Raw genomic sequence first — 25,239 nt, forward strand, 5'->3', positions numbered from 1 at the left:
CATTTGGTGATGGCGGCATTTTGAATCAATCAGACAGGCCATAGCAGCCATCTGGGCCTGTTCTGGGCCAATCAGAAGTGAACCAGATGGTTTTTTGTTTTGCTACTTGTCGCTGGGCCAGTTGGCGTATCAAGACAACGGTGCCGAGTCCCCCCAAAGAACTTTTACCTCCACATGTGTGCTCTGCCTATATCGCCCTTGTGCCCCTTATGCAATGAGAATGAATCTCCGGAACACTTCCTTTCGACATGCCGCCGTTACATTACTCAGCGGAAAAGCTTTCTGAGAAGGACTCTCGCAAAACTTTGGCTTGAAATTGACTTTTCCTGTAGCTCTTTCTTGGGGGCAAGTACTGGGTTACAGCCACAGGAACGTTTGTGAAGCCATCTGCATCTTTCTGCATGAGACAAAACGTACTGCATGTTAGAATTCTTCCAAATACTTAATATGCTCACAAAATTCACAAAATACCTAGATAATTCATTTATAATACCTGCAACGGTAGACATCTTAAATTCCATTTGCAAGATGCTTATTTCACTTCACCGTAGCTTAATTTTAAAAAATGCTAACAGTTGCTCCACCGCGCAATCCACGGCCGATCCCCCAAGGTGGGTTGCTCCATTTCCCTAGGGAAGAAGACCAGGAACATGAATATTATCATATGGATGTTGGTGCAGCTGTCATGGGGTATATAATTAAATCAGGACGAGTTCCTTCTTCAATTCAAAAATTTTTTTTCGCAATTCATTTCTTTATTGATTCAAAATTTCTCAATGGTGATTCTTTTGAGACTCTGATGATCTTTTTCTTAAATCACCCCATTCTTGGCCAATAGCCCATAGTGGGTGTGAGCCAGTCTCGGAGGAAAGCAAAGCGAAGCAAAGCGAAGCAAAGCAAAACGGCTGCCGTGATGAGACCCGAGCACCACCGGATATCGGCGATGCCAGTAAGTACGAGGGCAGCGTGCCTGCATCTTCGACAGTGAACAAGGGAAGCTGGAGTGCCTTAGCTTCTCGTTGAGGTTTCTTGACGAAGAGGCGAAATTGGGACTGTCAGGCCAGGCGTGGTCACATGGTGGTAATAGACCCGGGCCTAATGTAGGCACGCGCCGGCTCAAATACTTCGATTATTGATTCGACGTTCACGATATCTCTCTATTCTGTCTCCTTATGTCTCTTTTTCAATGTTGATTCGCTCACTTCTTACCTTATTCATTTCACTTGCAATTACGGCGAGCTTTCCTGCTTAGTGTGGGCGCTTGCTCGAACCTAAATTTGTCTTGCCATGAGACAACCAGGCGAGCCAATTCGGCAGAAAACGTAGTCTAGGGTGCAATGTGCTTAAATTTCGACAATATTGGAGTTAATTACCCCGTTCTCTTAATTTTATCTACTCAGCGACTAATTCTCGCTTCATGAAGGCACCCGCGAGGCTGCTTTCCAGATATGATTGATTCGCGCGAACCCAACTTAGCCCAAACGAGATCGCTCTATTTCTCAAAAATATGCCGTATGGCGGCTTTGCCTCAGCATGACTCTTTCTGCGGCGGTGCACGCTTTAGAGGGGCACTATGCCCCCCATGAGGTGAATTTCGACTATATTGGCGCTAATTACGCCCGCATCATATTTTCTTTTACCTACTTTGCGACTATGTCTTCCTTCTGTCTTGTCGCGTTGACACCTAGGTTTTCATACTGCAGACATCATTAACTATAGCGTGAGAAACATCGGACAACAGCAAGAACCAGAAAGGACAGTGCGCTTTCGTCCTGTCGTCCTTTGTTTTTCTCGCGCTGGTTAGTGCATCAAGTCTATACTAAACACCGACTAGCCTAACTGTATTCGCTAAATACATTTTCCTATTTGTTCCGACTAGCTACGATGTTCTGGGGGCGCAAAAGGGCCGTTTTTCATCTGGAAGTGCTTACAAGGTTACCAGATCCCAGATGCGCCAACACCGTGTGAAATCGGCTTAGAAGACCTTGTCTTCAAAATTATCTAGCACAGCTACGGAACGTGACAGTGCTTCCGTACGCTGCGCTTCTAGAACTACGTGCCAAATCGTGAAAGCCTCCGCACTTGAAACCACGAATTATTTTGAGCGCCACCTTCGGAAATCAAACGAAAGTGAAGTGACGTCGCTTTATCACATTTGTAACACATAATGTACAGAAAGAAGTGAAGCCACTGTAAGAGTGATTGTTGCGAACACTTTCTGCCCTACGACGCGACGGAGGCAGTCCTGATGTCGGAATCTACGAAAAATGCGGGGACGAGCGCTTTTATTATTAAGAACTACCTGAGGGCACAACAGCTGCAGCAGCTGTAACTGTAACTTGGAGGGTCGTTGCCTAAAAAGACACTATTGGGCAACACTAAGCAAAGTCATATCGGAAAAAAAATATTATTTAAGAGTTGTTTGGCAGTTTCTTTGGCGGGAACTGCAGATTACTGGGGAAGGAAATGGAGATCCTAGGTTTATTTTTTCCACTTGCACCCAAACCTTTGCTTCGTTATGTGAATGTAACGTCACGGTTTTCAAAGTTTTTTATATTTAACTGTTGGATATTGGGCGAGGGAAAGTTATCTGTGCTAGCTAAGTTCAGTCGCTGGTACCATACGAATATCAATGCAAGCCTTCCTTGTGGGTGCACAATTAGTTTATGGCAAGACAGTTCATAAACAACAACGCTGGTTGGAGTAGGCGCCCAAAGGTTAAGGTGGCGTCCCTCCGTATCTTATCATTTGCGACCCCTTTGTTCTTGGTGACAAGACATCCATCGGAACTATCTCCACGTGCAGTATGAGACGGAGCTCTCGCCCCGGGGCTTCTATGTAAATACATGGGAAATGAGAAATCGACTTTCTCGCTAAGCACTCCACCAAATTTCACGAGATTTGTTGCGTGTAAACGAAAAAGAGTTATAGTCTGCAGTGACTCTTGCAAGCGGATTTTTTTTTTATTTAGGCAGTAATAGTTCAACAAAAATTTGTTTAATATTGCAAACTTTCAGAAAATGACACTGTCAAGTTTGAATCTCCAACTCAGCGATGAATACTGATATAACAACTCTGTAAATTGCATCTAGCGGTACATATAAAGCAGAGAAATTTGATTTATGACACATGGCTTTTAATAACACCAATATTATATCAGTGGACGTTTGCGACACACTTCTAAACGTTGTGAAAGAATCACGTAACATTAACTAGTACATCAAATTTGCGCGCTTTAAATTTATTTAGCGGATACAGTTTATACATCTACAATATTTGGTTTCGTTGCAAAGTTACGTATTCGTAAGCTTCTAACTTATGTAAAAACATTGATGTTCTAAGTCAACATTCCGCTGCCCGCAGTGACTCCAATATAACTTTCTTTCTGAATTGCAAGTAATAATAATAATAATAATAATAATAATAATAATCTAATAACATTAGCCTAGACGTTACCTCAGAAAAAACATTTTTGCATATTACAATGTTTCAATGGGTGGCATTAGAGTAGAGACCACGCTAAAGTTAGGCTGCTTCTTAAAGGCACAATAACAGGAGGTCCGGCATAACTCGTCTCACGATGAATGTCGACGGTAATGCGATTAGCACTGACGCAATGCGGCGATCCACTGTATTGCCGCCGCAGAGACGCGTAGCGTTTGAGACGTGGCTGTGTGCGTATTCATAACCTTGCGCTTCCGACTGAACACGCTGCGTCATTCAGTGACGACGCCGCGAAGTCCGCGCTTGTGATGGTTGTCTGAATGTACATTCAGACAACTTTAATTTATATAGATTTATTGCCGATTCATTTTAGTTTTTATTTTCCTTTCATTTATTTCCGCCAAGGAATTCACTAAACATACATAAATTATTCTTGCAGCCTACAACCTTCGCGGCTAATGGTGGATCCATTTAGCGAAACGCGTACTTTTTATTTGCAGCAACCTAATATACGGCGCATAACAAAACCTATAAAAATACCAATAACTGGACATTAAGCTCGTAATTTCTTGTCAAATATACTTATTTAAATATTGAATGAGAACCTCGTCATTGCTGGTTTACCCAGTGGCTATGGTGTTCGGCTGCTGAGCACGAGGTCGCGGCAACGAATCCCGGCCACGGCAGCCGCATTTCGATGGAGGCGAAAACGGCCATGTACTTATATTTAGGAGCACGTTAAAGAATCCCAGGTGGTGAAAATTTCCGGAGTCCTCAAACACGGCGTGCCTCATAATCAGAAAGTGGTTTTGGCACGTAAAGCCCCATATTTTTTTTTCGTGATTGCTGGTAAAAAGCGATCAGCTTTAACATTATACGGCATATAATTTCAAATGTTGGTCCAATTAAATTTCAATGATCTCTTCCCATAAAGATGTTTACAAGAAGGCAGGTTAATGTGATTGTTAGCGTATGCTCTCGTATTCTATGTAGGTAATGTAAATATGCTTAATGGTTCGCCTTTTTAGCTAACACTCCATCAATGACTTGGACGATTCCACTCAAGCCGCGCAGAAATTTTAAATAATTCTTCTGTCATAGCCATAGTGCCATAGTGAGCTGTCCGAGAGGGCCAATGAAAGCGGCCAATTCCAAGAGGTGCATAAACAGTGCATAAAGCGGGCGTAAGAAACGTTCACTGAAGAGCGGCAGCCATCTAATGGGACAAGTTGGCATCAAAGAGGTCCGTTGAAAAGAGATGCATAACTAATAGAACATACTGATTTTGAATACTGATGTCGGCGTGAAAGAGGTTCCTTAAAGAGCGGCGCATGAAGCCAAGGGCTGCACAGTAGCATGGGCTGCATAGAGCCACGGGCTGCACAGTAAGTCAGGTTGGCGCGAAAATGTTAGGAAATTAGACACTTAACCCTCGGAAAGTACGTGAAATACCTTAAAAGTGCCAATCGCATTAAAGCTGGCCACACATACACCATTTAGGGACGATTTCTGACTTTAGTGACATCAGACATCAATCTTAGGGTGGTTGGGTAACTGCTCCTGATATGTTTTATAAAATGATTAATAGAAACGGCGGAACATACCCCTGGTACATACCCGGTGACCAAAGCTGGCATCACAGATGTTTATTGACGAGCTGCACGCATACAGTGACAAATGCACTTTGACCCAAGTTGGCATCAGAGAGGTTCAACGAAAAGCGGGACATATCCAAAAGGTCCGGAAGTGGGTAGAAACCCGGTTCCCTCTGAACAGCAGCCCAATTCTCGTCCCATTAGACAGTGGACTACCGAGGGACACAACTGGGCCGGAAAGATGTTAGGCGTGGACAAACGTAGGGACAAACCGCAAACTAGATGAAGCTCCAAAGTAATGCTAACACCATTCGGAGCTAGATAAGTCTCAAGAACCAAACGCGGCTGGCATCGCCATACTAATGTTCTGACACCAGCTCGCCTTCTAGACGTGAATATGTACGGCTCCTGCTTGGGCCTAAATAATTCTTTATTGGTAAAAATGATATGCATTACATTTAAGTGAACAAAAGACCGAATTTAACAAGATTCGAGAGCTTTCACTCCACCACTACGGAGACTCCAGTATGCGGAACGCCACTAACATTCATGACGTCACAGTTAGGTAACGACGCGGGTGTTTCAAAGTGAAATTTCAAAAGCAATGTACATGCCAGTATATATTTGTTTTGGGTTTCCATTTATACAAGGCCCTTTTAACGAAATATCCCTCTATTGTGTCTCGTTAGGTGCAAATGAGCAATTTATGGTTCACACAGCTAACGAAGTGTATGCTGTGACCACAAACGCGTCTCCTCGCCTATGTTATCGCGGTGTCGTTGTCAGCGACACATGGCAGAATCTGACATATCGAACAGCCGATGCTTATGATATCGTAATATTCCACCATTTCTCGCCCTTTTCAAATTTTTTGAGCTTTACTCAACACTTTTTACCCAGATGCGAGCACGCCAAAGGCCCGCCCCTTCTCGCCGCCCTCTCTCTTTGCTGTATTGATCCGTGCCCTTTCTCTTCCCTCGCAGTGCACGCCACGGGACAGCGACATGGACAGGAAGTGTCTCGGCAACCTGAACTGCTGGGTCTGCAGCTTTCTATGTTTCGTGGCCGGATGCGCGCTGGTCACGGGAATCCTCGTCTCCTACCTCTTCGCGGGTGCGCTCGGCAAGTCCAGTCGACAGGAGTACCTCGGAAGCCTCGACTGCCGCGACTGCTTCTCGACCGGAGGGCTGCTCGTCGAAACGCTCAACGTTAGCGCGGATCCGTGCCATGACTTCAAGGCGTTCGTGACGTCACGCTGGCTGCCGGACCCACACAGCGACGCGACTGAGTACTGGAAATGCAAGTGGGACGTCAAGTACATATGGATGCGCTCGTCGGCCAAACAGATTAGCGGCCCGCACTACGCCTCGCCGCCGGAGAGCATAGTGGCGTCGTCCTTCAGGTCCTGCGAAAGCCGGTCCGCCGAGAACGCGCTCGAGACTCGCGCCATGTTCAAGATGCTGTTGCGAATCCTCAACATTCCATGGCCCGAAGTGCCCACAGGAAACGCTGACCCGTTCGACGTCCATTTCAGCCTCTGCGTTCGTTGGAACATCCCCTTGTGGTTCGATGTCAGGCTCCTTCCAAAAGACGCGCTCAAAACCAGACGTGCGGTCTACATCGGTCCGAGCGTGTACGCAAAGTTCTGGGGCAGCCAGTACAGGTCCATGAGAAGCGAAGCCGAGATACGCCAGTACATCGGCCAGTACCTCTTCTACTTCAACGAGGACTACGGGGAAAACGCGTCGCAGATCATCGACTCCTACTTGACGTTCAACTTCACACGAAACGTGACGTTCATGCTGGAGGCCCTTCACAAAAACGCCGGCCCCGAGTTCCACACCTTCGAGTCGCTGGCGAAGGCCTTCGGTCAGCCTCCCGATCACTTTATAAACCTAATGAACGAGTATTTTCGACCTGCAAAAGCCCTCGGGCCAGGTGATGCGGCCATCGTCCAGAAAAGAGGCACCAGCGAAGCCGTACGCTACATCACGGCCAACCACGACTCCGCACTTCTCCGCAGTCACATGGGCTGGTGGGTGCTCCAGATATACGCACCGATCGCGGACGCCCGCTTTTTCGTCCAAAAGTACGGCACGAAAGAACTGGCCGACCTTATCAGACCGCTATTCTGCGAGACTCAGATGGAGAGTTCCTTCAAGATCCTGCTCTTCTCCAAGCACGTCGCCCTCAACTTTCCCCAACAAGTCAGGCAGCAAGTCGACGAAATTTTCCGCAACGTTCGCGAAGAGACAGCCGCCCTGTTCGAGAAGTCGGGCTCGCTCGCCGGCAAGAACGTCGGACACAAGCTGCCAAGTATGAACATCAACTTAAGGCCGAAGCCCGAGTACCGCTCTCGGGAGAAACTTCCGCGCATCTATGCCTCGCACTACACGAGCAAGGCGACGTCGCTAGACCACTGGATCACTGAGCGTCGAGCCAACGCGAAGCTTATCGGAAGCGACGCCTACTTCGAAGACAAGAGGCTGCCTCACTCGTTTTCGAAGGAACCGATCTATTACGATTCGCTTCTCAACGAAGCCACGGTTTCGATGTTGCTCGCACGCGAGCCGTTCTTCAATCTCGACGGTGACGTTGCCGTCAACTACGGAGGTCTGGGAGCCGCCTTCTCTTCAGTGTTGCTTGCGGGAGCGCTTGAAATAGAAGCAGCGGACCCGGCAATCACTCTGGAGGAGGTCGCGGCGAACGAAAGCATACCAACACCACACAAAGCCGCCTCCATGTCCAGGCCTCGAGGTCCACTCCCCGAGAGCGCAGCGCCAGGCTTCCTTCCGGCTTTTCGCGTCTTCCAGGCGCACCAGGAGCACCTAGCGAACGACCAGACATTCTCTCCGGAAATGATGTTCTTCATCAGCTACTGTCACAGTCAGAGCAGGGTGCGGATTTCCTTCGACTGCAACGCGGCGCTTCGAGGGACCGCGAGCTTCGTCTCGGCGTTTCACTGCAATAAGGGTTCCAGTATGAACCCCTGATGCCCCGAACGCAACGAGAAGGCACGCGATTCCGGTTGTACACTGCATATATACCACCATCAGCGGAATCACGTGCGCGTCTTGTTTGCGATTTCTTCTCACGCTTTGTTTCGTCGACAGTCGTCTTTCAGGAGCTTTATTTAGGGCGGCGACATAATACTGCGACTGAAACCAGCCGTTTTTATCAAGAAACGAGCGGAATTCTCCCTGCAATTATGTGGAACATTTTGTTTTGTTTTCGGTCTGGAATTCCTACGAACATGAACAGACTCGAAACGGGAGAAGTTGCTCAGAATTAACTGTTAGCATCTAATCTCGTATATACGCGTATTGCACCAAACGCCGCGACATTTGACATTAAATGATATCCATGCGGGGTGCAGTATTAGGGGTGATAGTCATAGATGCCTCCTAGCGCAAGTAAACAAGAATTGAGGAGGCCAGTGCACCACGCAATAAATCTAAACAAAAGCTACAAAACACCTTAATATAGCTTAGAAAGTAGAAGCGCCAGTAAAGCTTCCCGCAAAAAGAAAAGGTAGCGCAAATTTGGAGCTGCAAACGGAAGCTGCAAGCATGGCGGTTTAACCTGCATGCGAAAGGCGTCTAGTAAAATGGTGATGATGATAATTAGCTTTCTGAATATGACACGTATTAACTAAGGTTCGCATAAACTTTGTTTGTCTACTTCCAAACGAATTTGACGGCATTGCATGTTGGCCGTCTCTACCGAAGCACAGCTTTGAAGTTGTTGTAGCTGCCTCAAAACATGGCTCGTACCCACAGGTGATATTGGCCACAACAGTTTGATTGAAAAGACCATCCAACAAAATATCAAAATGAGTGGAGGCAAACATTCACACACACCCGACGCTTCAATGAATTTGCGTATAGCAGCAATCAACGAGCCATGGCTTGTTCCTAATTGACAGGAACCAACGCACAAAATGTTTGTTGCAGTAAGTGCTAATCCCAGATTACTGGTTGTAAATACGCGAAACACTGCACTAATCGAGACGAATCGGCGGCAAAAAAAGAAATCCTCCATAGTATCCGAGGAAGAAGAAGAAGTCGACCTGTGCGGCTGTGGCATTTTCGGCTCCCGCTTCTGTACACGTTTTCGGACTGATTTGTGTGCTTCCTAGCAACGAAATGTTCACTATTCGACGCACTTTCTTCTAAGGAACACGCCGATGTCCGATTTTTCTTCCGGTCAGTGAACTCTTTTCAATTTCCGAGACTCTTTAGTTCAGACCACGCTGCGGCTCAGCTAGCCCTACCCGACTAGGCCTATCGCCGGGGGCGAGGAGCGAGCAGGCCCAGGCCTCGCTCGGACGTGTGCTCGGCAGGATGCCCGCTATGGAGACCGTCGTGGAGGGAGAGGACATCTCCCAAGAGGAAGCGAATAGCCCAGGCTGGACGACGGCCATGGGCAGAAACAAGAAGGCCAGAGCGGGACCGACAGTTCCGGACCGAGGCAACGAGGGACGAGCAGAGACGAAGGGCGGCCGCCGCACGGCTGGCCCGCAGAGCGCGATCAAGCGCCTCGTCGCCGCATCGAGGCTCCCCCGGCTACCGAGGGACCACATTCGCATCATAGTGAGGCCGAGAGACGGCCTCGACGTGAAAAAAGTGAGTCAGATTCGCCTGGCGCAAGCGCTAGCAATGGCGGCCTCGCTCCCGCCGAACGAGACCGAGGAAGACATCGTTTGTCCGAACGCAACCCAGAACATTCTCGTCGTGTCCACGCCGACTGAGAAGAACACGCCAACGCATACGCCGGAATTCACAAGCTTCACCTAAGAGAAGGCGCATACAATGTGGCCGCATACATTGCGGCGCCGGACAACACGTGCAAGGGGGTCATCAGAGGAGTGGACCCCGAAATCAACGAGGCCCAGCTTCAGGCCCTGATCGTGAACCAAAGAAATCCCAAGGCCTTGGAAGCCAAGCGGATCAAAAACAGCTCGACGGTGGTAGTGCTCTTCGACGGCATGAAAGTGCCGAACTATATCATGTGTGGCCTAAGCCTAATACGTTGCACGCTCTGCAAGCGACAAAACGATGTGTGCTACGGGTGCGGTGACTTGGGCCACAGAGTCGACGTGTGTCCAAATCCTCACAAGAAGAGGTGCCGCGGCTGCAGAGTCAACGACCCGGCTGAAGACCACCAGTGCTCGCCCAAGTGCGCCCTCTGCGCGGGCCAACACCCGACGGCGGACAAGTGCAAGCAACGATACCAAATCCCTTACGTCGTGCGGCGCAGGAGGCGCCAACGCAGAAATGCCAAGAAATCGCGGCTGCAAAGCCAGCCGCAACAGGTTGAAGGTAGATCACGCGATTCCAGCGTGGCAAGCGCCCCCAGACGGGGACGTTCGACAACGCCGACACTACGACAGCGCAGCCGATCGAGAGGCCGTTCCCTCTCCAGGGGGCGCTCCCGCTCCCAAGTGCGCATTCAAGAGGGGCCGACCTGGGCGGACCGGGCCAGGCCAAAGCCGCAACCGAAATCACAATCAAAGGTAACGCAGGTAGCATTGCCAAAGCATAACAAGGAAGACCCTAGAATAGCTCAGCTAGCGGAAGACAACGCGCGCCTCAAAGAGTAGATTAAGAAAATGAGGGCGGATTTCGAATTGTTTCGAAAACAAGGTTCCACTTCTCAGCTAGCCGAACAACAGCAGCAGCAGGTGGCGCAAAGTACACCGACCCCGCAAGGGGAGCAGTCGGTTCGCTCCGTCAAACGCAGGGCCCCTCCCCTGACGGAGGAGGGAAACCTGGCGGAACACGAGTCCAGCAGCATCCTATTGGGAATTAAGCAGTCGATTAGCTCTTTGCAGCTAATGGTCCAGCAACTATCGGAAAGCATAGTAGCGCTCGCGGCAAGAGTGACGCGCATCGAAGCACACATGGCGCCTGCAGGTGCTACACAACTCCGATGTATCAATCATGGCGAACAACCCAACTAGAGAGCTGGTCGTGTGGCAGTGGAATTGCGCTAGCATCAAAAAGCGCAAGGCTCCGCTGCTACAGTTCGTTGCCTCACAGGCGGACAAACCGCACGTCATAATCTTACAAGAAACCTTGGGTAGCGAGGCGACCTTGCCCGGCTACCGGGTCGCCTCGTCGAAATTCGAACAGGGTAAGCGCGGAGTGGCAACGCTCGTCGCGAACAAATGCTCTTTTCAGGAACGAGATCTCAAATTAGGCAACGTGAAAGCGGAGGTAACCGCGATCGAAATCATACCGAACAGTTGGCTGAAAAACAGCGTATTCGTAGTGAACGTGTACAGCCCGCCGTCTGACCGCAGACAATCGTTCACGTCGATCATAACGAAGGCGGCCTCAATGGACAGGGGGGCACCGCTAATAGTGGCAGGAGATTTTAACGCGCCCCACGGAGCCTGGGGTTATGCAAGGCCAATGCCTAAGGGAGAACGGCTATTGGAGGCGGTCACTATGTGCTCGCTAGAGCTGGTGACCGACCCCCGCCATCCAACTCGACTAGGCACGTCGGTGGCGCGGGACACGACGCCCGACCTGACCTTCGTAAAGAACGTGCGAGGGGCAGAGTGGCGCAACCTGCACGAGAACCTCGGCAGCGACCACTGCATACTGGCGGTGACGATCCCCGTCAAGGCGACACCACCGAGGGAATTTAAGGTCACCGACTGGGACGCCTTCCGCAAAATAAGGAAGGAAGACAAAAGCGAATATGCGGACCTAGACAGCCTTTTTAGAAGGCTCAAAGAGGACGTTAGCACCGCGACGTGGGTTGTCCAAACTGAACTGAACGTGGAAAGGATGGACGCGAGATTGGCCCACCTATTAGAGGCAAAGAATTCCCTCACGGCCAGGTGGAAAACGCAAAGACTAAATCGCAGACTGCGAAAGAAAGTAGCTGCACTAAACCGGGAAATCGAAGCGCACTCGATCGAGCTTTCCAAGCAACAGTGGAACGAGGTGTGCGCGTCGGTAGACGGACAAATGAGAACCGGGCGCAAATGGAACCTTTTAAAGAAACTGTTAGACGACAAGCAATCCAAAGGGAATCAGAGATTGGCAATTGATAGGATTTTACACAAACAAAAGGAGCAGGGCAAAACGGAGAGCGAGTTCCTAAAGGAGCTGGCGGAGACGTATCTGCCACTGGGCCCGTCAGGCGATGGCGACTATCCGCAATACGCCGGCACAGAGGTCGAAGAACTCGACGCGCCCTTCACGGAATCGGAAATTTGGGATGCCACAAGGCCTCAATGGACGCTCCGCGACGGGCCCTGACGGGGTCTCGAATAAACTGTTAAGAAACCTAGACGGGAAGTCGGTCGAGAAGCTCACCGAAGAAATCAACAGAGCGTGGGAAACGGGACAAGTACCAGAGGTCTGGAAAGAGGCCTCGGTCATACTAATACCGAAACCCGGTAAACCACTTTCGGCGGAAAACATGCGGCCAATATCGCTGACCTCGTGCGTAGGCAAGACGGCGGAACATGCCATACACAACCGAGTATCGCAGTACATAGAGAGAGAGGGCCTCTTCCCACATAACATGGTGGGCTTCAGACCGGGCCTCTCCACACAGGACGTAATGTTACAACTCAAAAAGCACATAATCGACGGCATAACCAGAGACACCAGGGGCATACTGGCCCTGGACCTAACGAAAGCGTTTGACACGGTGAAACACAGATTTCTAATGGAAACGATCTCGGTGATGGGGCTCGGCCGGAAATTCCACTCTTACATAGGCTCCTTCCTCAGAGACAGGAAAGCCACGATCAAAATAGGACAGGCCACGTCCGATTGGTACACGCTGGGGGCGAGGGGCACCCCACAAGGGGCGGTGCTCTCCCCGCTATTATTCAATCTAGCATTGAAAGGGCTATCGGACCGGCTGACGAGAGTGACCAACGTCAATCACGCCCTGTACGCAGACGATATTACGGTGTGGTGCCCGGGAGGGTCCGACGCAGAAGTCGAGCGGGCTCTTCAAGAAGCGCTGGACACAACGGAAGAGTACCTGAAGGAAACGGGACTCCGTCTGTCACCCAGCAAATCGGAACTGTTGCTCTACAGGCCCTCGAAACAAGGCATGAGGAATTTGACGCCGATCGATCAAATACCAATCAAATTACACACGAGTGACGGCCAGCCGATCCCCAGAGTGGACACTATAAGAATCCTGGGGCTGCTAATTGAGGCTAAAGGCGGTAACACCCAAACGGTCATGAGTCTCACGTCCAAAACGGAGAACATGCTCCGGCTGATCCTCAGGGTGACCAACCGCAGGGGAGGGCTCAGCGAGAGCAATCTCATCAGACTTTACCACGCCTTCCTCATGAGTCACGTAAATTACATAGCCTCGGCGCTAAAATGGACCAAGAGAGACGCGGCCAAGATAGACACACTGATGCGCAAGAGCATCAAGAGGGTGCTAGGTCTTCCGATCAGTACAAGCACGGAGCGGCTCGATCGGCTAGGGGTCCACAATTCGCTAGCAGAAATAATCGAAGCACAGACCAAGGCACAGGTCGTGCGGCTGTCGACCACCAGGGCCGGCAGACGCATCCTAGAAGAAGCAGGAATAAATGCCGAGGCAGAGTGCACCGCACGCAGCGTCGCGCTCAGCGCGGCGGTCAGGGGCACTTTCAAGGTAGAACCGCTTCCGAGAAACGTCCACCCGCAATTCAACGAGGGGCGCCGAAGGGCGAGGGCCCGAGCACTGCTGAAATCAACCGCCAGCTGTCCGGGACTGGCGGCATTTGTAGACGCGGCCCAGTACGGGCGCAGCGACCGGTACGCGGCCGTCTCGATACGCTGGGATGGCACGATCGTCAACGCAGCATCGGTCAAGGGGGTAACGTCCGAGGTGGCCGAGCAGGTGGCAATAGCCATGGCAATGAGGGACCCCGAACGCCCTTACGTATACACAGATTCGCGATCGGCGGCCAGAGCATTCGCCTCGGGCTCGATATCGCGGAAAGCGGCGGCCATCCTCGGCAGTGCGGGAGCCGCGGGTCATCACATCCTCAAATGGTTCCCAGCCCACATGGGGGCCGACGTGCACCCCGACTTTCCCAACGCCAACGAGCTGGCACACGGACGCGCGCGAGGACTCACGCACCGCGGCGATCGTGGCGAGCGAAGTGGCGGGGAGGGAGGGGAGCACCGAGACCCGCTGCTCACCTTCAACGAAATAACAACGCATTATCAGCTGTCGAGGAGGACCTTCCCGCTCCCCCACGCTAAACTTACTAGACCACAGTCATCTATATTCAGAATGTTGCAAACAAGGTCGTTCCCCTCGAGAGGCAGAATGAGCCTTTATTCATCGGACGTAGAGCCGCAATGTCCGGATTGCGGCGAATCGTACTGCTCGCTATCGCACATGCTTTGGCAATGCTCCGCGTTAAGCGGCACCGTGTTCAGCTAAGAAGAAGACTGGATGGACGCCCTGCGAAGCGACGACCACCAGACCCAGCTCCGGGCCGTCCAGAGGGCTCACGAAAGGGCGGAGGCTCACGGGCTTCCCGTCCCAACGTGGGTGCGGCCCGCGACCCCTGCCGACCACTAAACCAAGAGTGGGTGGCAAGGGGTTCCTCAGGACCCAATAAAGTTCTTTCCTCCTCCTCCTCCTCCATAGTATCCGGTTCATTGCAAAAAGAACACATTAAGCAATGGATAAACGAAATCTCTGAACATAAACATTTTGATTTATTTATTTATTTATTTATTTATTTATTTATTTATTTATTTATTTATTATACCTCAAAGGCCCCAGAGATGGGGTGTTACATGAGGGATGGGCTTTAACAAAACACTGTTTCGAGAGCAGCCTTGAAGTGATCAGTGTCGGAGTGGTGCGTGATGTCGGCGGACAGACCGTTCAGTCCCTGGCGGTTTTAACAAAAAATGATCGTAGATGAAAGGTAGTCTGCGCCGGGGGAGGATACACGGCTTTGCTGTGGTTAATGCGGCTGGACTGACGATGAGCTGGTAATATAGGTGAAATGTGGAGTGGTGAATGATAGAATTTGTGAAAAAGACACAGTCTAGAAATAAGACGTCGCGATTCTAGATTAGTAAGACCGGCACGGGATTTTAGTTCAGACACGCTTGCATGATAAGAATATTCAGAGTAGATAAACCGGGCTGCACGGTTTTGAATTGATTCCAGTGTATTAGATAGGTTATGTTGATGAGGATCCCAGACAGAGCATGCATATTCTAACTTAGGGCGGACATATGTAACATAAGCTAACAATTTTACTGATGGGGGAGCAAGCCTTAGATTCCGGCGGAGAAAACCGAGGATTCGATTCGCGGCATTGGCTAAGTTAATGACATGATGTGACCAATTTAGGGTAGTGGAAAAGGTTATGCCGAGGTACTTATACGAGTCTACGGATGAGATTTCGGCGCCGTATATGGTGTATTTCCCCGATTGGTGATGCTGTCTGCGATGGAAAGAAACTAGCGAGGTTTTTTTAGTATTCAAAGACATCAACCATTTGTTACACCATAATTCAATGCGTTTTAGGTCATCTTGAAGCAAATGCATGTCTGAAGTGTTAGTTATGCGTCGATAAACTACACAATCGTCTGCGAATAATCGAATGTTAGAAGAGATCGCAGTAGGAAGATCATTAATGTAAATTAAAAAGAGTAGTGGTCCGAGAACTGTGCCTTGAGGTACGCCCGAAAGGACAGAAGATCTTTTAGATGACTGTGTGTTAGCAAATACAAACTGTTGTCGGTTAGTGAGGAAGCTACGTATCCAGTCTAGTACAAATGGATTAATCTTGAGACGGGAAAGTTTTAGGAGTTGGTGTGGAACTTTGTCAAATGCCTTTTCAAAATCTAAGAAAATAGCATCTACAGGTACGTTCAAGTCGAGGTTAGAGCTTAGATCATGAAAAAATAAAGCTAGTTGGGTGTCACATGAGAGACCTTTACGGAAGCCATGTTGAGCTGGGTGAAAGAGGTTATTGGATACTAAAAAGTTTACGATCTGAGAGTAAATAACATGCTCCATTAATTTGCAACAAACACTGGTGAGTGAAATGGGGCGATAACTAGAGCACAGCGACGGAGGACCTTTTTTGGGGACTGGAACAATCTTGCCTACTCTCCAGTCTTCCGGCACCACTTCTGATGACAATGATTGCTGAAAAATAGCACATAACATCGCGCTCACATTTGTTTTGGTGTTTTTCAGCATTTTAGCATTTATTTCATCGACGCCAGAGGATGATGTAAGTTTTAATGAATCAATTAGTTTCTCAATGCCGTAAGGACAAAAGGTAATATCAGGCATGGCTTCATAATCCGAAAGAGGGAAGCGAGGTAATATGTTAACTGGTTCAGTTGTGAAGACGGAAGAAAAAGTACGGTTAAGTTGTTCAGCAATTTCGCAATCGGGAATACGATTGTTTTGATCGTCAAACAGAGCTAATGGTTCGGAGTTATTAGGGTTAATAACCTTCCAGAATTTTTGGGGGTTATTTCTTAACATAGACGGCAGCGTTTGCGAAAAAAAAGTGCGTTTTTCTTTATTTGCTAGAGCTTCGAATTCTTTTTCTGCAAGGTAATACTTATTCCATGCGCCTGCATTGTTAAATCGTTTAGCCGAGCGAAAAAGCCTTTTCTTTTTATTGTTAAGACGCTTTAGTGTGATATTAAACCATGGGGATGACTGTTTTTCGGTTAGGATAATAACGGGTACGTATCTCGCGAACACATCGAGCATCTTGTTTTTAAAAAGCAGCCAGTTAGTTTCGACAGAACGCATAAAAAAACTGGCGTGGAATGAAGCAGCAAAATGTGCGAGTTCCGAGTTAATTGCCGACTAATTTCCTTTGTCATACAGTTTGATCACTTTGGTTATCTTTGTAGGTTGTGTAAGCTGACAGGAGTAAGATGCATGGATTATAGAATGATCACAAAGACCAGGCAAATGCGTCATTGCATAAACTTTGTCAGGATCAGAGGCAAAAATGAGGTCGAGTATGTTAGAAGAATTACAACTTTGACGTGTAGGTTCAGTGACAAGTTGCGTTAATCCAAAGGATAGGCAGGAGTTAACAAAATCGCTTTCGGTACTGTGTTGCGAAGTTGCTGATGTTAGGTTAGTCCAGTTTATGGCGGGGAAGTTAAAATCACCAAACAGTAACATCGGAGAGTGGTGATGCAATTCAGTTACCGAACGCAATGTTTCGTGGAATTCTGCAACAAAGTTAGGATCATTACCAGGGGGGCAATAGCAGACTGCGATTATTGTGGGTGGGTAAGAGGCATTACACAGGACGAACAGAATTTCTAGGGAGGACGATGTCTTAATTTCTGTACATTGAAGGTCCTTATGAGCGCCAATGAATACGCCGCCACCACGTTTGGTAGTTCGATCATGTCTGAAGATATTGAAATTAGGGAAAAATGGCAATATTTCAGAGTCTTCTATTGTAGAATTCAGCCAAGTTTCAGTAATAACAATTAGGTCAGACTCTGTTGTGTCGGCAAGATTACTGAGAGCGTCAAGCTTCGGAAAAATGCTTCTAATGTTAGTAAAAACAAACGAAAACAATTGTTCTTGGAGTTAGCATTGCAGGGGCCTAGGCATTTAAAGCACGATGGACAACCTTTTGGGCGTTGCGGTCAAACGTGTAAGGTTTGTTTCCAATAGTTAGCTTGTCATGTCGGAGCTTGAATGGTTTCTGTTGTGTCTTGGCGAATTCGACTAAACGCCTTCTAGCTGTTAGAGTGTTAGGAGAGTAATCTTCTGAAATTCTATATTCAGTGCCCTTCAGTTTCCTACCCTGTGAAAGAATTTGTTCTTTTACTTTGAAATGTGAAAGTTTTACAATAATTGGCCTGTTGTTGTTTACTTTGAATTTGCCCAAACGGTGGGCACGTTCGATGTCCACCGACTGAATAGTTATATTTAATTCTTTACGGCATAAATCTATTATTAACGATTCTGACTCGGCCCACGTTTAACGTTCGCGATCTGTTAATCCAAAGAATACTAGGTTTGAGCGTCGCGCGCGGTCTTCCGAGTCGTCCAGCCTGGCCTTAATCAATGATATATCTTTTGCATTTTGATCCGCAAGCGTCCGGATATCGTGAACTTGTTCTTTTATTACTACCAGGGATGCGCAGTCTTCTTCAATTTTGACAAGGCGGTCTTTAATCTCCTTTATAGCGCTGTCGCTCTGGGACAGCTTACGTTGCAGGGATTTCATTTCTTTTAGTAGTGAAGCTTGGCCAGATTGAATTTCAGTCAGTGCTGTCATTATGTCACTGGATGTTTGCGTTTCGCTTGCACGGGTGCTTGGACCTGGGTTTAACTCGACGTCTCCGGACAGTATTAGTAGTTGATGAAGGACAAGTGCACATGGCACACTACAACGGAAGCTTGATAAGGTCACCTCGCATTGTCCTGAAATGCATTTGCTCGTGTTCGGCCCGAAATTTAGGTGTTGAAAATTATCTGCGTAAAGTAGGCATCGTTAATAGCAACTTAGAGATAAAAGTTGCTTAAATCTAGCTTCTGTTATCAAGGCGAAATCAGGAAGAATACTTAAGACTGCGCCATTTAGTGACGACGATGCGAGTGAGACAGCTGACTAATTTAATAAACATTTAACTATGACCGGTGATCCAGACAATGCGAACGTCGGACAAACTGTCGGGAGCAATATTCGAAAATATGCTCAGCAGCTGGGACCAATTATTTGAAGTCTGTACAAAGCGAAAGCGCATCGGTAATAATTGTTACTTTAGATGTCTGTCAACACAATTTTCTGATGTCCAGAATAATTGCCTAAAATTCTACAAGAAATATTGGGGTGTAATCAGAGCGACAGAGAGCAAAAGAGCAGTTAAGCTGATTTGAAAAGATGGCAACTCCTGCCATCTCTAAATTTTGTATCGCATCCGTAGATATCACCAAGTGATACGGAAACTAGCTAAGCTGGCACACTTGAAGGCGACCTTCAAGTGCGGCTACGGGAAGCTTTGCGTGTTTTGGAAAAAATCTACAAAATTAGTTTCACCTTTAACGCATTACTGTTTGGAAAACTCTGGCGAGGTAGCCGAATATGAAGTTTTGATAACAGCGTCTGAAGAAAACGAACTTGTGGTTGTCGATAATGCCGTCAACGTGTTGGGAAAAATGAATCGGGAGAATTTGTGAAAACGGACTGCAAACGGAAGAGGGATGCATTGTAGAGCTTTTGAGAAAAGTCCGGACAGTAAATTGCTTACATCTGCAGTCAAGGGTAAGACTTACAGCTTCCAGATAAATCACATTCTCAACCACAAAACTTGCAGCCCAAGGCAAGGCTTGCATTTCTAATAATATTAAAGATCTCACCTTGGTTTGCTGCACATCCCGAAAAAAGGACACCACCGAATTGGAGAACGGGGCGGACGTAAAGCTCATAAATAATCAGCAACGTAGCCCTACGCAAACCAGTCATTTTATTACTTAAACGGCGTAACAAACCCATTGCATGTTCTCCTTTATTACCATCTCTTTCGATTTGCAGCTGCCAGTTCAGCGTGCCATCACATGTTATCCCTAAGTTCTTCAAGGCGGCAACTTGGGGTATCACCTCATGCCGATAATGAAGAGAAATTAAATCAAGGTTTGATAATGAAAACACTAATAACGGTCATTTCTTGACGTTAAGCAAGAGAGTGACAGAGAGAGAGAGAGAGAAAACATTTATTTCGAATACCGAGGTCGCTGCTCTTGAGGCAGGTGAATGTGTCCTTATTCTAGGACTTCACTGGCCATGGCTGGACTTGCTGGATGAGCGCTTCTTGGCTCGCCAGGGTATCAGCGGTCATCTGTGCCTCCTACCTCTAAAATGACGTGCTAGGCGTCTTTGAGCGTTCAGATTTGCCCCCTCACCCCCAAGAGATGTCGGAGAGTGTAGGGCGTGTGTAGTCGCAGCAATGCCAGATCAAGTTCCGGCTGGACAGGCTATTTTTCCCTTGAAGGGCCCCTCGCCAACCCCCATAGCAAATTTTGGTTATACTCTGGAAGTTGTTACGTGTCCTCTAGGGAGCGTTCTCCAGCAAAAAGTTTTCAAATCGGCTCATTATTAGCCAATATGGAAATATTTCACTGCAACGAACGCATGATTTCAGGAAGCGAGCTACGCTGCCAAGCGAGATACTCTCTCCCCTTTCCCCGTCTAACCTCCACAAGCGAAATGCCTTCCCTGCACTCTCCCATACAGCACCTCGAGAATCACGTGACGTATACGTCAGGAGCGCCGTCTTCATTTGCTTTCCCCTCGCTTTTTTGCGCCACAGCGCACTTCCGCTGACGGTCTCTCGCGCAAGCTCTTGCGTTTGTCTCGTTTCGCGCAGCGCATCATTTTGCGCGCTGTGCACGCGGACACCTGACTAACGCTATAAGTCAGTGCTACTCGAATACTGAGGCAGACACAAGCGGATCTCCAGTGCACGACGTGGGAGCGTGATCTCGAGCGCAATTGCACGACGGGGGAACAAGCAGACGAAACTGAAGTACATCTCTCTTGCTGCGGTGCGAAGTAAAACAAAAACATGCATACATCTGGTTTGTGTGTTTTATTATTTTTCTAAGCTTTATTTCGTCTATTCAAACACCATATTACATAAATAACAGATGTTACCTAGAATAATTCTCGAGGTCACGTGTCGCCACCTGTGACGTCACAGCAAACACGTGTACGTAGGCCCACTAGCACGTGCACGTCCACCTCCGGCTTGGAGCGCAGCGGCTGCGAGGGGAAGGGAAAGCTGCGTTCGCTTTGAAATTTAAGATTTTTGCGCCGCGCGTAGGGATGTAATACTTTGTAGAGACAACCGTTATCGCGCATTGTATGCTCTGCTTGTTAACTCAAAATAACCAGACCTGGTTAGGAGCCCTTACTGTCGCAAAATGTAGACACTCACATATCGTGACGTTAAGGCAGAAAGAGTCCGTGCAGACAGCACTGGAGTGCAGACAAATAAGATTGCAAAATTTGGCCTAACGTAGTGCCATGCCACGATGAGAAGGAAAATGCAATTTCATCAGCATAAAAATAAAGAATTGTACATCCCGCGGAACTAGTCCATAACATAATAAAGTATACAACAAAAGCCGAGCAAGATCTGACCCCTGCGGAACGCCTTTTGTCTGTTTATGTGAGCCCGATGTAACCCCATCCTTGAAATAAAAGAATTGACTGTAAGAAAGCAACTCTTCTAATCTAGGCCACTATAGAGTGTAGAGCAGCACAGCTGGCTAATCTAGAAATTAAACGTCCATCCTCGACATGTGTCATATGCTTTTGCAACATCTAAAGTTACCAAAGTTAATACATATCCTGATAGTCCTGGCAGTCGAATACAGCTTTCTAAGTCAATGTGAGCTGACCATATGGAACATTGAGACCTTAATACGATTTTTGTCGAGCACAGAATAACCTCAGAAGAATTAAATTCATTGCACCGGACATGAATTACGTTTTTTCTGTTATTTTGACTCGATTCACTGTAAGGGAAATTTGCTGAATGTTGTCCAAGATATATCAGACGATTTGATGTTTAAGTAAACGCACAATTCATGCAATTTTCCAAGAGTCCGGGATCAATGTATATTGAAGTGAACAGTTAACCATATCCAATACGTAATTTGGGTGTAATTTGGCGTATTGAACAGTTCAGTTGGTAGCCTCTGTTCGTAATCGGGAAGGCCGGTTGCGCAGAGCAGGAACAGCTGGTTGCCCGAATGGCTCACGCTCGTGCTAAGCACTGGTGATCCGGCTGGCCTACAGGTTCCAATGCAGGCACGGAACAGACGATCTGGCTGGCCTTGTTCTTGCGCTCTTCTTCTTCATTGCAATTTCCCCGGTGCAAAAGCGAAGCCATCCTAACGACTTACGACGTGGAGACGAGCGGCGTAACATTAGCTGTTAAAAAGTAGCATTATAACGTTTAATCACGATTCAAATCTTAGAACTATAAAATTCTTAGCAACATTCGGAAGGTCTTGAAGCATGCATGATTCCAGTTGCAAATTTCTAATAGGAAGTAAGAGAAATGCTGGTGGTGTATCAACTTGTAGCTGTACTAATGACGTGTTTTACGTGTGGTTAAATATTTACGTAAGGTATTGGCGAATTTCCAAGCTAATCTTTGAACAAACTGCGGATATAAAAGCGTTGGTCTCCGCTTAGAGTGCCGGCACGTTAAGCGTTAACGAGGGGATATGGTGGCCCGGAACGTCAGTGGCTTGAACCCCATCGCCGGACACCCACCAGTTCGTAAGATGGGCAATAGGATACCCGGGCGGCAGGTCGTGCGGCTCTCTCCAGGATGCGCTGCTTAAGAGTGGATTCGTGGCGACTCTCAGGTTCTCTTTGCAAAAACTAAAACAGAACACGGCGATGGTCTTAACGCCTTGCCACCAACGTGCGTAGGGCCTAACAAAAACGAATTCAGCCGCGCCGTCACTCGCTGCGCGACCATAGCCACGATCGATGTGCCGCGTGCACAAGGGTTGGCAAATAAATAAATATACACCGCGCCACAAGGGTCGGTCTTGTCACCTATGCTTTTCAACCTGGCCATGTCAAAAGTGGCAAAGGGACTAAAAGGGATAGAGGGCATTCACTTTACCATTTATGCAGACGATGTGACTATATGGACCGCTGATGGAAGTATGGGACATGCGGAAAGCAGACTTCAGAAGAGCATTTATGAGGTAGAGTCTATTTTAGAAGGCATGGGACTCAAATGCTCTGCTAATAAGTCTGAACTCCTTGTACTCAAGAACAGAAGAAGGGGTAGAAAACCGAGGGGATACGTTCCCGAGGAAGAACCCAGGTTAGTACTGACCACGAAGGCAGGCGAATCTATTAAGCAAGCAGAATCCATTAGAGTCTTCGGGTTATTCCTGGAGGCAAACGGGGCAAATGGAAGAACAATACGACACATCACAAGCAAGACTGTGGAGGTAATAAGACTGCTAAGGAGAATCACTAACAGACACAGAGGGCTGGGAGAGGAGAGCGCCATGAGACTGGTCCACGCTTTCGCCTTGTGTCACTTCTCATATGTAGCTGGGATGCTCACTTGGACACAGACAGAGATAAACAAGTTGAACAGATTAATTAAAAGGCTAGTCAAAACAACAGTGGGGTTACCGATTAAAACTCCGGATAACAAATTAATGAAACTCGGGCTCCACAACACAATAGCCGAGATAATTGAAGCTCAGCAAATTGCCCACAGAGAGAGGCTCTCTGGAACAAGGCCAGGTAGAGCAATACTAGAAGAGGTAGGATGGTGCCCAACCGAATCCAAAATTTCAGGTGAAGGCACAGTAGAACTAAAAGATAGCATAAGAAAGGTAATCAAGACGACTCCTTTCCCCAGAAATATGCACCCGGTGCACAACCTGGAAAGACGAAAGGCAAGGGCCAAAGCTCTCCTACAAGAGATAGAACACGACAGAGAACATGCGGCATTTGTAGATGCTGCGTGGGTCAGAGGAAAGAAAGCCTTTACGGCAGTAGTAGTAGATGCAGATGGTCTCACTCGGGATGCTATTACAATCATGACTAAAGACATGACAGTCGCGGAACAAGTAGCGATAGCATTGGCTTTAAGGAATAATAAGTGGACGAAGATTTACAGTGACTCTAAGATGGCCATTAGACACTTTACCAATGACTTTGTAACCAAAAGGGCTGCCCAGCTGATCGGTGAGTTGGACAGCCAAGAGATCGAAATCCGCTGGTTTCCTGCGCACATGGGGTCTGTCGATCCATCTCGGAAGAATTTAAACGAGATGGCTAACGCAGCTGCACGAGGACTTACTATCCGTGCACTACGCGACCAGAACCTTAATAATATACAGGAGGAGAACAGGGACCAATTACTAACATATAATGAAATCACGAGGCATTATTACATCAACAGAAGGGAATTCCCAGTGCCACACGCTAAGCTCAATAGAGCTCAAGCGGTGACTCTGAGATTGTTGCAAACAGGAACTTATCCAAGTCCAAACTTTATTAACAAGATATATCCTGAAAGAGAGACACCAATCAATTGCGAGAAGTGTAATGGCATCATTACTCTGGATCACATGCTTTGGCAGTGTCCTGTGACTTTCACAGACTGTGACAAGGAGAGAGACTGGTGGCAGCGAGTCCTACACAGTGGAGGTCTTTTCGATCAAGTACAGGCCGTCCAGAAGGCCCATGATACGGCGGTAAAGTTAAACCTTACTGTCCCGACGTGGGAGCCGCCTGCGTCAACCTAAGGGTTGATCTTCAGGACATTAAATAAAGTTCATCATACCATACCATACCATACCATACCGCGACAGTTTTGTATCCCGTTTCGTAGCCTACTACACACAGGTATACACAAAGTGGCCCAGCGACAAATAGCAAAACAAATATCCATTGTCGTATCCTACTACACACAGGGATACGCCAACTGGCCCAGCGACAAGTAGCAAAACAAAAATCCATTGTCGTATCCTACTACACACAGAGATACGCCAACTGGCCCAGCGACAAGTAGCAAGACAAAAAACCATCTCGTTCAGTTCTGATTGGCCCAGAACAGGCCCAGATGGCTGCTATGGCCTCTCTTATTGGTTCAAAATGCCGCCATCACCAAATGTAATAATATGGTGGATTGTGAGAAGGTCTCGAGTAGCGGCCACGAACAGAAGACGGCCGGCGCCACCGTCCTGAAGTTTCCGCACTAGCCTGCTATGACGTCACGCATATTTAACATTCCCTGTCTGGGTGTTGTAGGCACTTTATCGCTAAACATAGATCACATTTTAGCACTAAATTTAGACTACATTGTACTCTGAATGAGTCAAACACTGAACTTAGCACGTTTTCACAACGTCTGCTAGGCTCTACAACGGCAGGCGTACTAAACAAATACAGGAAAATAAATGTCATTTTGCTAACGGCCTGGCAATGGTGCTTCGTCGTGAAAATATTAAAAAACGTTTTTTTTTGGAATGATGATGTTACATCAAATTAAAGAATGTAGCTTTCGGCGAAATCACATTTTAGTCAAAACTGATTTAAGCGTTTATCTTTAGTGTCTATTTAACCAATAAGTGAGCTTCATTCAGGTAACTGACCGATAAGTTGGCTGTTGTTATACTGACATACTACGTGCGGCCCGCG

At 47.8% G+C, this 25,239-nt stretch overlaps 1 protein-coding gene across 1 annotated transcript; it reads left to right on the plus strand.

The window, feature by feature from the left end:
* Nucleotides 1-913: 913 nt before the first annotated feature.
* LOC142588837 (endothelin-converting enzyme 1-like) lies at nucleotides 914-8,032 on the plus strand. Its single transcript, XM_075700657.1, has 2 exons — nucleotides 914-949; nucleotides 6,023-8,032. Exons 1-2 carry the CDS (start codon nucleotides 914-916, stop codon nucleotides 8,030-8,032), a joined length of 2,046 nt encoding a protein of 681 aa, XP_075556772.1.
* The last annotated feature ends 17,207 nt before the right edge of the window (nucleotides 8,033-25,239 follow it).

Source organism: Dermacentor variabilis, chromosome 7, assembly GCF_050947875.1.
Source record: "Dermacentor variabilis isolate Ectoservices chromosome 7, ASM5094787v1, whole genome shotgun sequence".
Lineage (NCBI taxonomy): Eukaryota > Metazoa > Arthropoda > Arachnida > Ixodida > Ixodidae > Dermacentor > Dermacentor variabilis.